Below are 16,132 nucleotides of genomic sequence, written 5' to 3'. Positions count from 1 at the left end.
ATGTGTAGATATTACATACTTATAAAGTAAGTAAATATATATTTTTAGATGATCTGACAAAACAAATATCTACACATATTTAAAAATGTACAATATGTGTAGATATTGAATACATATAAAATAAATAATTAAATCTTTTTTTAAGTTGGCGTGGCAAAAAAATAGTTGCACATATTTAGAAATGTTCAATATGTGTATATATTGGACACATAAAAAATAAATTATGAGCGCTCCGAGCTCAATCTAAAGCTCAAGCTCGGTTCGTTGGTAGTTTTTGAAGCTCCGACTCGGCTCGTACTTTATTTATTAATTAATTTATATTAATTGTAATAATTTATTTTTTCAAACTTTTAATTATATAACATTATATATATATATATATATATATATATATATATATATATATATATATATATATATAGTTTAAGGGATGTTTGTTTACCTCTTAATGAGCCTCTTAATGGTTTTGACCTCTTACTTGTTCAGTAGTTAATGGTTCAGACTATTTGTTTCGCGAGCATATGTATGAATGGTTCAGACAAATACCTCTGAATGGTTAAGTATTATACTGAGTCTTAATAGTCAAGATCTCTAATCTGAATTGGTCAGACATTTGCCTCTGAACGGTTAAGCATTATGCTTGATCTTAATGGTTTAGACCTGTTACTGGTTCAACACTTGATGGTTAAAATCTTTTACTAATTCAGCACTTAACCATTCAAAAGTTGACAAATAGCCTCTTAGTTTGATAAATAATAAATATTATATATATTTTATTAAATAAAAACTTTATAAATAAAAGGCTCACAAGCCATCAAGGCTTATTTTTAGACAACAATATGCAATGTGAGCCATTGGATCGAGATGAATTTAAATCTTCTAATTCATGAAAAGCTTCTAGAAGGGAGGGGAAGGTTTTTTCACAGTTATTCTAGATTCACTTTGACCTGCCCACGATCTTGTAAACTACGGTTTTCATCTATAACCAGTTCGTCTCGATAATCATTCATAACAGTAATCACAATCGGTTGTCCATCTAAATCGTCACTTTCAACATCGAATCACCATCTGTTCAACGAAAAAATGGTGTTGAAACATAGCGCGTATCTTTATCAGGAGTGGCAAATGCTTCCCATGACGCTAAAGAAATTGAAAAACCCTATGTTTACAGAGAACGACAACAAAAGTCTCAGGTTGATTTATATATTTTGGGGTTGCGGTCATCATTTTTTTTGTGAAAATTAGGGTTTTGTATAAGTATCAAATCATTGTGTTGTTAATGTTCGGTGTGTAGGATGCTATCATTATATGTAAATTTCAAGTAGCGGAGCCATTGCCCATTTTCTAGGATTTGAATCTTTGTGCTTGAAAAGTTAGGTTTTTTTTCTCATATGGGTTTCTTTAAAATTTTGGTTTATTTTGGTCCTAAACTCCTAATTAATATATAGCAATCAATTTTTCCCCAGACATTTCTTGATTTTCCTGAAATGTGTTTCCTGTGTGTGCAGATGTGGCCTGACCTTATAAAAAAAAGCTAAGGATGGAGGTTTAGATGTCATACAAACTTATGTATTTTGGAATGGGCATGAACCATCTCCTGGGAAGGTATAAAGTAATTAAAATTAATTGCGAAAAGTATTCAGTTAATGTGTTTTGATACCACCTATGTGTGTTTTAGTTTTACTAATGCATTTGATTGATTCTGATATTTTCAGTACAATTTTGAGGGGATATATGATTTGGTGAAGTTCATAAAACTGGTACAACAAGCAGGACCAGGGGCGGACTTATATGGGCTCTAAGGGTAGCCCGTGCTACCCCTCAACTTCGACTCGTAAGGGTATTTTTTTTGGTTTTTTTTTTTCCGTTTTAAGTGTAGGATACCCCTAAGCAAATAAGAGGATACCCCTGAGAAAAATAGGATACCTAAAGAAGAAAAAGGATGCTGGTTGATGTTGTTGCGGCTGTGTAAATGAGTTTTAGAGTTGCAGAATTTGTTTGTGAGGAAGATGATTTGTTGGGGGCTAGGGTTTAAAGTTCATGTTTGTTTTATTGTATCACCGTGAGGCTTCAATGCTTGAGTTGGCCCACCCTACAGCCCATACTACATGTGTGTTTATATGTAGATTTTTGATTGTGTTGATTTTCGATAAGCCACTGTATTATGTGTAATTAAAGTCAACTATTATCTAATAACAGAATTTATTATGGGCCATTGATACAATACGGCCCAAGTGCCCAAGTCACACTCCATGTTTGGTTTTGGTAAGATTAGATCCCTTTACTCAAGTCGTATAGATTTAGTACCTCTTAAACATCGCCTTAAATGTGATATATAAGGTGGTTATGTAGTCACCTAATGCCCCCTGTAATCTCTCCCACCATATCTGATCAACAATACGTACGAGTGCTTTTCATGGTTCTCTACTGTAATGAACACACCCCTGTATATATACACACATATAGGCACACAAATGTTTATTTGTTAAGGCATCGCAAATGACTGTAACCGTTTTCAGGTGGAAAGCTAGGTTTCTATTACAAAGATCATGAAATTCTTCCGCCCCTCCCCAGTAAGTTACTTTCTTCGTTCTATTATCCTTTATAGTCTGCTTTCGATCTTTAAAATGTAAAATATTTATATAGAGTTCAGTGTTAACACTTATACCATCATGCAATAAATATTTTTATGGATAAATGCAATTATTAGAGCCAGCAAGATGGGCAGGTTGATCGGGTTTTGTTAACCTACAAACACTCTTTAGTTAATTTATTAAAAAAATGTTTTTTAATTACTGATAAGTGATAAGTAATTATGATTACCAAAACAATAGTATTAAAATGATATTTTCTTTAAATAATTTAGACTTTTTTGTCTTATAAGTTATAACTAATTTTTATTTGACCCATAAATCATTTGGCTTGCAAAGTCAACGATGGACTTTGATTAATTTAATTTTCTATTGTTTCTTGTTTATTAGTCGGTTAGACCATGTGTAGTCGTTGGGTGAATAATGCTCCACCTTTGGGTGTTGTGCGGCATGTGGCAGCCCAGTCAGCAATGGGGTATTTTTCTAAAATGGGTGTAGTGGGGATATGGGCATTATGTTAATAGTGGTGTAAAGAATTAAATAAATTAAAAAAGCATGAAAAAAATTGATTGGTCAAAGGAAAAGGAGATAACTCTCATTGATCAGCCCATTTCTTATCTTTGTTTTTTACATTTAATATCGTCAAACGGGTTAATCGTCGTATTCTTTGACTTGTGAAAGTCAAACTTGATACATATATACTAAAGGGAAACAAAATTTGACAGGATTAACGATCAATACACCAGGGGATTTGGCAATCATTCTTGGCACCAGTGATACTGTAAGTTTAAGTGGATCGGGTAATGGGTAAAAAGAAGTAATTTGACCAAAGTTATATTGTAAAAAAAAAAAAAAAAACTGACCTGACCCGACCGGAACCGAAACCGTGCTGACCCGGATCCGTTCCGACCCGGACCCGTTTCGATCCAAACGAAATCAACCCTTTTTTATGATTGACCCGAACCTGTCTTGACCCGACCGAACCAATAGGTTAGGATACTTCTAGAAAGAGCTTATGCTACATCAAAGCTTTGGGATGATGCAACTCTTGTTCTATGTGGATATTTTAATTCAACCCAAAGGTATCTTATATTTTAGGTACCTTAAACTTCAATCGTACTTTATATCTCAAATTCTCAATAGCTGTTTCTTTCTTTCTTATGCTGCAGAGTTCACTGTACAACTTCATATCCGAGCAAAAGGTTAAGTAACCTTCTGGTTTTCAAAACAAATACCTATTACTATGATTGCCTGCTAAGTGTACTTCTGAATACAGTTAAACATGTCTGAACTGCCTAGAGATAAGATATCAGGACAATATTCTGCTGAAATTTATCCCAAAAGACTGGTTTTCTCTAATTTCAGGTATGTATCATTGTATCACAAAACTATGTGGATATTATTCTAACTAAAAATCAATAGCTGATTAATAAATCTCTCTCATTCTTTTTTGTTTATGTAGAAGCAAGTCCATTGATAATGCTACCCAATCTCCCACATCAGTTGATAATGCTACCCAATCTCCCACAGCAGTCCTAGAGGTGACTTTTCAATACCATTTACTTACTGAAATGCCTGTTGATTCTATGGGTTTTATCCCTAACATGCTAAATGGGTTAAATGGATTAAAGCATACAATCTACTAATTCCTTTTGTATAAAAAATAATGTTATTAATTATATAACTTTCTGTTTTAATTCGTCAAAATTTGTATTCGGTAACCAAGCTAATTTATCTTGACCCATATCGAAAATTTCTGATGATGTAATAAGCCGCAAATTTCTATTAATGTTGTTTGATTGATTTTGTAGGTGAAACCCTTGATGTGAAAAACTCAATCATAGGGACCAATTAGAATGGTGATGAGAGACAAGTCAAGGAGCCACCAACTTCACAAGCCAAGCACAACATGATTGTCGCCAGCTGCAACCATTCTCCAAATTGGAAAAGTTGGGAGTTTATCACATCAGGTGGAGAGAAATTGACACCTAGAAGTGTGCAATTCATGTTGATTATGAAACATATTGTTGAATGGACCTGTGTCAATTGTAAGCAGTTGATTTTGTTTATATTCAGAGTTTTTTTTTTCATGTTACTATGGCAAAGTAGCCGTCCACCGGATGAACTGGTACTTTTATTGGTTGTTTGTAAGATTGATGTTTATTAGTTTAATTAAGAATCTTAATTTGTTTTCGTATGTTTCCATATTGCTTTTGTATTTGTTTGTATATATTGAATATTTTTATCTACATATAGTGTGGTTAATGCCTACACTTTAAAATATATTTACCAACACATCAACGATTTTTTTTCAACACAATTTAAGATCAATGCCTACACATCTTCAACATTTACCTACACATAATATTACTTTTACCTACACATAAGATTAATTTTACCCACACATATATTCATGCCACGTCATCTGCCACGTCGGATTCCACGTCAGTTGCCACGTCAGATGTCTTCTAAAGAAATTGTTGTACCTTTAACCACACATATAAATGGCTTTTAGCCACACATATATGTGTAGGTATAGCTTGCTATATGCCTACATATAACTTATGTGTAGGTAATGACCTATATCCACGGTCATGAGCCTACACATCATTACACTTATTTTATATGTAGGTAAAGACAACTACCAATATATTATATGCTTTTTCCCACATATACTTTGTGTTGGTAAAGAACCAAATTTCTTGTAGTGTCCCTCTGTAGTATTTATTACCACGTGCAAACTTATGACACGTGTCATTACTTTATAGGACGCAAATTTTTCGAGGTGTTAAAGCGACGAAGAATTACTATTAACTTTTTGAACCCGATTCAAAAGTCGCACAGCGTCAGGAGCAAGACCACCAAAGGTATCAAACGCAAACGGGACGAACACATGTTGATTCTCCAGGCAGGCTTTCTCATGTTATGCCACTTTGCTTGCCTCTGCCTTGAGCACCGCTTGCCCTATGACAAAGCCCTTGTCCTTGAGCCCGACAAGGGGGAAGACTCCAGTTAGATCTACACAAGCGTGTTTCCCCCCTTCCCATCCAAACACAAGGATGTCCACCGGGCGTAAAGTGGACCTCCCCTCTAAGGGGTCAGTCAGGAACTTTATTCTTTTGAACTTGAGTATAGTTTTGTAAACATTTTTTTAAAAGTGTCGACTTTATTAAAAAAAATCCAATATGATGTACGTATAACATTCATATTTAATTAATGATATATGTGTATAGGTTGTGTAATTATCATCTTCGCTCCTTAGTACCATAGAAGTTACTAAGTCTAATCATAACCGTAAGAACAAGTACCCGTACTCCACACCTCCTAAACCGTATCACCTAAACATAAATAGGGGTCAAGTTATTCTACAAAGGCTTCTAATTGTAATAAGTGTAAGAAGGATTTATAGAGTGACAAGTGTCCAATAAGCTAAAACTAAACCCACTACATCACCACCAAAAACCAAAACACCCACCCCCACCACCACCCAAAAACCTAACCCCCCCCCCCACCCAAAAACCTAACCCCCCCCCCCCGGCCAAAAAAAACAAAAAAAAAAATACCTCAACAAAAAAACCCCAAAAAACCTAACCCCCCCCCCCACCCCACCCCCCAAAAACCTAAAAAAAACCTAACCCCCCCCCCCCCCCGGCAAAAAAAAAAACAAAAAAAAAACTATACCTCACCAAAAAAAACCTCCAAAAAACCTAACCCCCCCCAAACCTAAAAAAACCTAGCCCCCCCACCCCCACTCCCACCCCCCAAAAACCTAAAAAAAATCTAAAAAAAACTAAACACCCACCCCCCACCCCCTCGGCAAAAAAAAAAAAATTTTTTTTTTGGGTGGGTGATGTGGGGGGGTGGGGTTCAGGTTTTTGATGGTGGTGGATGTTTAAGGGTTTTTTTTTTTTTTTTTTGTAGTGGGGTTTTTTTTGTATGGTGGGTTTTTTTAGGTTATTGGACACTTATCACTCTATAAATCCTTCTTACAATTAGGATCCTTTGTATTTGATTCTAATACACATAAATAGATATCAAAAGTTTCATATCTAATTCATAATTTCCCATACTCTTCTCAACAAAAGAGAGTGAACAATATCCTTATTTACTATTATGAATTAGCAACAAGGATAGGCTATTCGGTGTTGTACATCACGCTTTAGATGTGTTTTATACATGGTAGGAGTTGTACTCTTGCTAATAGGGTTGTACTCAAATTTGGGTATAAAACCCCACATATCTCTTTCCATATGTAATTCACATTCTCAGATTCATTCTGTCTTCTTTCTCTCTCTATAAATAAGTTCCCTCCGGTGACTACGATTCTCTACCGATTTATGTCGGTTTTAGTGGTTTTTGCTTCATGTTGTTGAGGTGTTGGTGACGGTGCCGTTGTCTCGTGTTTACACAATGTGCGGACGTTGTCAGTTTGGTGTTGTGGTTATTTATGTAAGTTTTCGTGGTTTTTTGTTGAGGTGCCGTTGACGGTGTCGATGTCTCATGTTTACACCGTCTGCCGCCATTTTTGTTTGGGTGTTGGGTTCTTGGTGTAGTACATGATGTTTGGGAAGTGTTTTATGCATGAAGGGGTTTGTACTCTTGGTTGTGGGGTTGTACCCTTTTTTGGGTATAAAATCCTTACCTCCGGTGACGTTGCCGGTGTACGCCGCTGATGTTGGTTTGGTGGTGTTGTTTTGCTCAGTGGTTTGTACTTGATGGTGTTGAGCTGCCTATGCCGATTACATTGTCGGTGTCCACTTTGATTCTAGCTTTGATGAGTTGACAAATTTACTTGAACATTCATGAAAGGGGCATGCATGATGTTGGATGGTAGGTCTGAACCTGCATCCCCCTTGCAACTTCCTCTTTAAACAACTAAGCCTATGTTTTCGGTTTTGTTTTTGGTTTTGTTTTTGAGTTTTTGTTCTTTGTTTTTTGAGTTTTTGTTTGATACTTGGTTTTTAAGTTTGAGTGATGGTTAGTAATGATGAGTGTGTGTGCGGAGGAGGACGATGGTGGATAGACGGTGATGTAAGAATCATATATGATTTTGGAAGATTTTTGGGTTAGATTGGAGTTCGAGTGTGGGTTGTCAAAATACATTAGCCACAAAACAAAGTGGGTAATCAAAATACGTTGAGTTGACCAAAACTAAATGATGAGTAATGGTTGGAAACTAAAAAAATAAATGAAAGATAATAAAGTTTAGGGTGACTCAAAACTAAATGTTGTTTGTGTAATTATCTTCACCGGATTTTATTTTGTTGTTTGTGTAATAATAAAGAAAATTGTAGCACTTTTCGGATGTGAAGATAATTATCAAAAACCATTTAATTTGACCGTCATTCCATATCTCGATGTACCCACACTTAGTGACAGCTTTGATATATTGGGAATGCAAATGAAGGAAACAATTTCACGTGACAAGTCAGAATTGTTTTTAAATCTTTAAATGAATATTTTGAGTGGAGTTTGGATTGTTAATCATAAAATAACGTTTGGTGTGAAATTATAAAAAAATGAAATAAAAATGATTATTTATCATTCAATAAAAATCAAGGTTTATTGACTTCCTTAAACTCATTATATAAACTCAATATATAGTATTTTACTTCAAAATAAAGCTGAGTGTGAGTTTTCTATAATATGTTAGATCTAATATTTGTATAACATTTGAATAAGTGTATGGAGAAACCATGTTTGACATATAGAACATGTTGATTTAAATACCTTTATTCTACTTTCTCTAAAAAGTTGTACATTTAAGTTTAATCTTTTAATTGTTAAAGCAACTGTTCGTATTGTAATGAATTAAATCGGCACTGATACATTTATGTTTAATCTTTCAAATGTTACGGGTCAAATCGACATCGATACATTTAACATCGCTTTAATTGTTAAAGCGATTGTTGGTATTGTAGGAAAACATGCCGCAACGTCGTGTACTTCTATTGTGTTTAATATGTAAGCCCTCGGCTGCAACGCGCCGGGGAGTTAACCCTAGTTGAAACTAAAAACAAAATGTACATCACCAAACTTCACTTCATTAACAACCAACTCAAACTCAAGCCAACCCAACAATCTTCTCACTTATCTCCCACACTTTCCTAGCCTTGCTCACATCACTTGCTTCTTCCGACAACTGATTCTCGAACGAAGCCGAATCCTTGTTCCAGCTCCAATACACACCCGATTTCGTCAAGCTCGGATCACTCACAACCTGCGCAAGCCGCTTACCCGATTCCTCTTCCGACACATACCCTTTTGTTATAAACTTCTGGAAAGGAGGAAACAACAACCTAAAGAGGGGAATATGTTCCCTAAACAGCCCGGTTGTCGCAATGCACCCCGGGTACAAAGAAGCAAATGTAATTCCAGTTTCTTCATGGTATCTCCTATGAAACTCTTGCATGGTAAGCATGTTACATATCTTACTATCTTTATACGCCTTTGCACCGTCGAATTTGCCTCCATCAATCATCGTTGAGCTGTTTAACCCGTTTAATCCGCCTGCTAAACCCCTCATGTCACCTAAGCTTGCTTTTGGAGGTACATTTCCTGCTAAAGTGTTGGTGTTTCCAGTAATAGACCCAACTATTATAAGTCTTTTCGACGGGTAATCGGACTTTTTCATGTCATCAAGCAATAATCTGGATAGAAGAAAGTGTCCCAAATGGTTAGTTCCCACACTTAGCTCTATTCCATCAGCTGTGAAGGTTGGTTCTTTCGCGGTTGGTTGGTATACCGCGGCGTTGCATACTAGAACGTCTAGGGGTTGGCCCGATTGCTTGAAGTTAGCGACGAATTGGCGGACGCTATCGAATGATGCTAGGTCTAGATGCATTACTGTGTAGTTTTCTTTTGATATTCCGGCTGATTTTGCGGCTCTTTCTGCTTTTAGAAAGTCTCTACATGCCATGATCACGTGCCATTTTCCGGTTTCGGCTAAGGCTTTCGCGGTGGCGAGGCCAAGACCGGAGGATGCTCCGGTTATGATTACGGTCCCTTTTCGTAATGTTTTTTTCTCCTCCGGTGCTGCTCGGGTCACCGGAGGAGTACTTGTAGTGGCTACAGATTGAGTTTTGTACACTTTTCTTCTAGTGAACTCTATCTGCAAAGAATAAAATTAGTCATTTTATTCATAATGCTTTCGTATCTATAAACTTCGTTAAATTGTATATTTTGATCATACACGACACAATTTTACTCGGACATTTGAAAAGCGTCTAAAAAATAAAATATCATTATATAATACTTAAATTTAATCCTCATCAGTATCGGCAAGTATTTGAATTTTTCTTTATTCAACATATGTAATACAAAGGGTTATAACCTAGTAAGATTTGTGTTTAATTACAATATTTATCTAGAGGCAAAAAAAAAATAGTATATACATTAATCATTTATATTATAACTTAAATCCATTTGTATAATAAAAATATGTAATATGTAATAAATAAATGCTTTGTAATTAGGGGAGATTTTAAATAATTTTCAAGTGTTTAAAAAGTTATGAAGATATTCTTAAAGTTATCTAGGGACCTTGAATATAGTTGGAGCTTTTCACTATATATATAAGATACTAAGTTAGTCGACATATTTTCCGTGTTAAACATAACATAAATTCGCCTCACGTACCTTGCTTCTTGATGTATATATAAGTTATTAAGCAGTGGCGAAGCTTGACGTTTTCGACCCCCGTCGAAAACGTATATACTCAAAATTTCTATAGAACCGGGGGTTGAAAACGTATATACCCAAAAAAATCTGATATGAAAACTACATATATAACACTACTGAGTGAAAAGTCCCCCCCCCCCTCAAAGCGGCGCCATTGTTAAGTTAGTGGATATATTTTCCATGCTAAACATAACATAGATCCGCCCATGACAATTTACGTACCTTGCTTCTTGAAGCGGATGAACCGAGATCAAGTTTACGGTGATCGGTAAGCGAACCCCCAAGAAAGGTTGAATCCTTTAAAGTTGCATTGGTCTTTCCCGGCAAGTTTACAAGATTGTGAACGAAGAATGAGGTCGCTTGGAGAGCCATTGCTAATTGGAATATTATAAAGTTGATGGTGGTGAATATGTTGGTTGATATTGGGTTTGTTTATATAGTTGTAGTGGTGGTTATGTGTTTTTAGTTTTTACTATTTTTGGAAATCAAAGTGGATAATTTGTATGTTTGAAGTAACCAATCAGGAAAAGAGATTTGGATTGCAGGCACGTGACTTTGAAGATGTTAAGGTGCACTCTCCAATGCATATGTTTTTTACTTCCAGAGTTATGGGCAGTGGGATGGGAGATCAAATAGTGGATAATATAAAACAAAATACTAATATTATAATAATAATTTTAGAAAACTCTCTTAAAATAAAAATATTAAAATACGACTAACGGTAGATAGACGCATTCAAATTTCTGCTCGCTCATATTTACTATTGTTTATTATTTTTATCTTGAGTTTATTTGTTTATTATTTTTATCTTGGTTTTATTATATGAATATAAGCTATTTTAAGTGTTTAAACTTTGAATTGAAGATTCAAAGGTCAAACGCTAAGCGATTAACTTGGATAAATGAGAACTGAAGAGTATTTCTCGAGGTTCAATTCATAGGTCAAACGCTAATCGACTAACTTGGATAAATGAGAACAGAAGAGTATTTCTCAAGGTTATAAGCCAAACGAGCACAGAATAGTGAATTTGTAGCACCAAAAGGTCGAATAATGATGGAAAAAACACAGGGTAGTTGTATACACAATCAATAATTCATTCATTTCCACCAACACAAGATAAGTTAAAAGAAGATACACAGACTGAATACACAAGAAATGAATCATAAAAATACAAATTAATATCTCCAAGTCTCTACAATTCATCATCGCTTAAACGTATTCTCTTCACTTTTTTTTTTCTTTTTTTCTTTTGTTATTTTTCCTGACAACTCTATTTTTTTTCCTACTCAAGAACTGGCTCCTTCATCAGTTCCGAATTTGAACACGCAGAAGTAGCACAAAAACAAAACAAGACTCTCCTGCTAATATTACAATCTTTGAAGCTATCTGTACAACCATCCAATTTTCCAAAATCCACTTATATCCGAACCGGCATTCCAAAATTCTGGAACGTTCTGATCTCCCCACGTAATCCAGCCGTCACAATCACCATACCCCACGCCGACTTTCCCGCGTTCAACCCGTTCGAAAAGTCAACACTTGTCCGCGGACTCCGGTTCTTAGTACTACCCATAACAAGCTTTTCCTCGGGAAATGTAGCCGATATCCTATCGAAAAAGTAACCGTTGGTTGCGCTCGATATGGTTCCATGAAGCGGGCTGCTAACCAATGAACCGTCTATTCGGTTGGTTTCGTCTTCTGGTGTTGGAGGGTGGTTAGCCGTTGACGCCTCCTCGTCTAATCGTTCATGGTCACCGCTTAGCCTAGCGGGATCGGTTAACCCGAAACCCCAACAGGTGTCGCTGATACCAGGCCATGGGATAGCCATTGATACGTCTTGACAGTGGAAATGCTCGTATGATTGCGTGACGGTTACACCTTTGTTTCGGCTCGCACGTGAGTCAGCTTCGTGTTTCCAGACGTACACATTGGAATCCTCGCTGGCACACACCACGTATCTCCCGTTTGCAGACACGCAGGCGGAGATTTGGCTGTTTGTGTTGCGAAAACCTGTGACAGTACGAAAATGTATATAACCTTACATACAATAAAAAATTTAAAAAAAAACCAAAAATGAAATATGTTGCGTAAACCGTTACCTTTGAATTTGTGGACCAGATCAACACCATCAACAACACGAATTCGCGAATCGGCGGACGTTATTAGCACTTCTGATTTACTTCCGGGTGCAAACTGTATATGAATGCTAATCAGCAATGTATTTTAAAAATATAACAAAAAAAAAACAGTAAAAAAGCGATGATCGTTGTATCACCTGAAAACCTGTGATTTTCTTATGATGTGGCTTCTTCTTCTTATTCTGCAGGTTGATCTGACTCTTCTGCTGCAATCTATTATCTGAAAAATAAAAAAGAAATTTAAAAAAAATAGATAACAAAACCCAGAAAAAGAGTAAAATACCATTTTCGTCCCTAAGGTTATGTTTGTTTTTCCGTATCTGGATCCAAAAGGTTTGAAATCTTGCCATTTTCACCCGGCTCATTAACTCCATCCTTTTTCTTCGTTAAGTCAGGGTATTTTCGTCTTTTTACCTACTTGTTTTTGTTTTTTGTTTAGTAAGGGTATTTTGAATACTTGTACATTATGCTTAATGCTTGTACATAAAGTGTACAAGACCCAACTGCCCTTTAAGTTAACAAAAAAGACGAATATATACCCCCGGACTTAACGGAGAGAAACGGATTGGGTTAACGAGCTGGATGAAAATGACAACATTTCAATCCTTTTGGATCCAGATGCGGAAAAACAAACATTTGCATGAAAGTCCCTAACTGGCCAAACCTCAGGGACGAAAATGACATTCTACTCAAAAAAAAAATGTCTCATACCAGTTGTATTGTATAAATGGCAGCTCCCCTTGTACGAACCAACTAGTGCAGCCTTAAGTTTCAAAAAAAAAAAAAGAAAACCAAAGACCTTCAGATATTAATTAAATTTGACATATAAATATAAACTAACTTGCTACATTTTTTTACTTCAGGTAAAATAAAATGGACAATAGTAATCAATTAGAGTTCAACCTGACCATCGGGTGTATAACACGCAGCAGTGATCATTTCATGCAAATCATTCCAATCAACAACTTGTCGATCAGGAATACTCCATATTCGAACCTTGGAATCTAAAGATCCACTGATGAAATACCTATCATCAACAGGATTGAACTGGATGCAAGTCACTGTATCCAAAAACACGAACACAGAAAAAATAATAAAGAAATATTCTTCTTATTTCTTAAATTTTAAGTAGTAAGAATATAAATGAACTTAAGTTGTTTTCGTTACCATAATCACTATGAGAAAAGATCTTTAAACATGACTTGCTAGACAACTGCCACAACCGTACTGTTTTGTCCATTGAGGATGAAAGCAAATGCTGAGATTAATAAATGCACAGATTAAACAACGTTCATAATAAATTTATATCTGATTTAAAACTATAAGTATCAAAACCGAAAATGCTGGCTAACCTGAGATTTCGACCATGATAGATCAAGCACATCTTCCGAGTGACCATTAAAGGAACATATTGGCTTTTCCGATAGTGCAAATACTGTATCTGGCACTACAATAGGATCCATACTTATAGATTTTCGGCTTATGGATAATCGTCCTCTTCGTTTCCTTTCAGGCACATTCTCCAAATTTGTAGATACAGAAGTTGGTTCTGGCGACCCGTTTGACATCAATAACACATTCAAGTTCCCATCTTCTTGTTTATCAAACAAAAGATCACCCTTCCGTTCCGAACTACCAACTTCCCAAACATGAATGAGACAATCCTCGCCAGCACTAGCAAGATACTTCCCATCCAAACTAAACTTAATGGTCCAGATCGAACCGTTATGAGCCTGAATCTCTTGACTCTTAAACAAAGCCGACAGATCTTTACAAGATTTCCCGTATTGTCGAACCCGTACCCTTTCTGGACCATGGAATGACCCATCTTGACTATCATCCGTCGCTGAGCTGGACCGTCTCCCACCTTTCTCCGACGACGTGTCTCGTTCATCGCTGCTTCGTCTTTCTTTGTGCCCCGTGACCGAACTGGCTACGTTCTTGATGCTTTTCAACCAGCTCCCTTTCTTTTTCAATTTAGATCCACTGCCACCACTGTTGTTACCACCAACATCAGGTAACTCAACGCCACCAGTTTCGAAATTATGCCGTCTCATCAACTCTTGAACAATCGGCGAGTGCCCAACACACATTTCAAACTCTTCCATCGTCAATTGCTTCCCGGTACCAACCTCCTTCAAATTCCCACACATTCCGTCCTCCCTAACCTCCTTCACCACAAACTCCTTTCCGTTATCCAAATTCTTAATCGTACACACCGCATCCTCATCAACATCATCATCACCGTCATCATCATTATTATCATCATCATCATCATCAACACTCACATTCGCAACAATCTCATCACTCCGCCTAACGGTTCTACCAGTCGGAGGCTTACTAGGCGATCCATTACCGGTACTTTGTGAACTCCGCGATTTCGCTAGCACACGTTTATCACCGCTATTATTATTTACACTTACCGACGCCGAACATATCGAATTACCATCACAATTAGGTTTAGGTTTAACATCATCACAATCAGGAACACAAACAGACTCACGGCGTTCATGATCAGCAGATTTAGATCGAACAATCACAGGTTTACAAGCACTAACAGGATCAACATTATCAATATTATGAACACGATTAACATGAACAACATCTAAATGATCTGCTGAGATAGATTTACCCAATTTTAAGTCGGCAGAAGACGAATCCACGTGTTTCTCACCGGCGAGTCCCATCCGGCGGAGCAACCGCAGGCGCCGCTCCTCCACCGACGACGGTTGCGAGATCCAGACGTCATAGTCCCCCATCGGAACCCTAGGGACCGATACCGAACCATTCCTACTGAAATTCAGATCCGTCACGCACACGTCACTGTCAACGTCATCATCCGAACACGAAGAAGACGAACATGTGGTTGACGAAAGTATCCGATCGAGTGACTCGTAAAAACAGTCGTTGTTGGTGCTATCGTTGTTGTTGTTGTTGAATACGTCGTCGTTTAGGTTGCAAAATTTGCTCATCGTTCGGGCATTCTCATCGGAGAATGAAAATGCCCGTCGGAAAACTCAGATCCGGTGACGGTGAGACGACGGGGGTGAAACGGTGTCGTATTGGGGAAATGTGTGTCGTTTTACTGGGAAGAGAGAGTTGGGGATTGGTTTGGTTTTGGTTTGGTTGGGGTTGTGTTTATGTGTGTGATGACAACCTATCATAATTCCAAAAATAATTAATTTTTTTTTTGAATAATAATAATAATAATAAACAAATATATAATTGTACAATAATTTGCATATGCATTTGTTATAGTGAGAGAGGCTTCAAATTAAATTAAATTGTATTGTCTCCATCTTGATTAAATACCTCAAACACATTTTAACGGTCTTGTTTTTTATTAACTTTTGAATTAATTAATGTTTATGTTGAAATATTAGTTTGGGAATTTATTTTTGATGGTATCTTGATGTTTAGGGATGAAATATCTCGATTCTTATTAGTCTTTTTAGGATCGTGTAATTCAGTGTCTTGTGACGGTTGTTTTGTGATTTTTTTGTTTCAATCATTTGACGTGTTCTCATTTTTCAACTCGATATCACATGTCTTTGTTTTATCTTATTAGGTCGTACGTTGTAGATCGCTCTCTTTCATATCACTAAGGCATATTCGGGACGCTGGCAACTAATTATTACTTCTCAAATCGCTAGTTAAGGATTTTCTTGTGAACTCAATATTACATATTACATTGAAATTTTATTTAATTTCTTTTTACTATTA

At 36.4% G+C, this 16,132-nt stretch overlaps 3 protein-coding genes across 8 annotated transcripts; 1 reads left to right on the top strand and 2 right to left on the bottom strand.

Annotated features, from left to right (window-relative positions):
* Positions 1-852: 852 nt before the first annotated feature.
* LOC110889638 (carbon catabolite repressor protein 4 homolog 6-like) lies at positions 853-4,784 on the top strand. 6 transcript variants are annotated; one of them, XM_035979660.1, is made up of 10 exons: positions 853-1,193; positions 1,295-1,372; positions 1,509-1,605; positions 1,716-1,834; positions 2,520-2,573; positions 3,317-3,372; positions 3,761-3,793; positions 3,868-3,956; positions 4,054-4,132; positions 4,403-4,784. In XM_035979660.1, the coding sequence occupies exons 4-10, from the start codon at positions 1,792-1,794 to the stop codon at positions 4,418-4,420; spliced, it is 372 nt and encodes a 123-aa protein (XP_035835553.1). In that variant the 5' UTR covers positions 853-1,193; positions 1,295-1,372; positions 1,509-1,605; positions 1,716-1,791; the 3' UTR covers positions 4,421-4,784. The 6 variants fall into 6 exon arrangements, 4 of the variants coding, with proteins under 4 accessions (XP_035835553.1, XP_021992893.1, XP_021992894.1 ...); XM_022137201.2 differs by having other exon boundaries at positions 1,716-1,840; XR_002563803.2 differs by lacking the exon at positions 1,295-1,372 and having other exon boundaries at positions 879-1,193; positions 3,317-3,673; positions 4,403-4,679.
* Positions 4,785-7,966: 3,182 nt separating this feature from the next.
* Positions 7,967-10,671, bottom strand: LOC110889640 (protochlorophyllide reductase). The gene is made up of 2 exons (XM_022137203.2): positions 10,494-10,671; positions 7,967-9,702 (listed from the first exon to the last, which is right to left on the bottom strand). The coding sequence occupies exons 1-2, from the start codon at positions 10,641-10,643 to the stop codon at positions 8,656-8,658; spliced, it is 1,197 nt and encodes a 398-aa protein (XP_021992895.1). The 5' UTR covers positions 10,644-10,671; the 3' UTR covers positions 7,967-8,655.
* A 673-nt stretch (positions 10,672-11,344) lies between these two features.
* On the bottom strand, positions 11,345-15,552 carry LOC110889641 (WD repeat-containing protein 44). Its single transcript, XM_022137205.2, has 7 exons — positions 13,762-15,552; positions 13,577-13,667; positions 13,313-13,470; positions 13,121-13,172; positions 12,547-12,629; positions 12,371-12,464; positions 11,345-12,281 (listed from the first exon to the last, which is right to left on the bottom strand). The coding sequence occupies exons 1-7, from the start codon at positions 15,379-15,381 to the stop codon at positions 11,689-11,691; spliced, it is 2,691 nt and encodes an 896-aa protein (XP_021992897.1). The 5' UTR covers positions 15,382-15,552; the 3' UTR covers positions 11,345-11,688.
* Positions 15,553-16,132: the final 580 nt, after the last annotated feature.

The sequence above is a fragment of the Helianthus annuus genome, chromosome 11, assembly GCF_002127325.2.
Source record: "Helianthus annuus cultivar XRQ/B chromosome 11, HanXRQr2.0-SUNRISE, whole genome shotgun sequence".
NCBI classification, from domain to species: Eukaryota; Viridiplantae; Streptophyta; class Magnoliopsida; order Asterales; family Asteraceae; genus Helianthus; species Helianthus annuus.
Note: the sequence above shows the minus strand (reverse complement) of the source record. Positions and strands in the feature narration are given on the sequence as shown.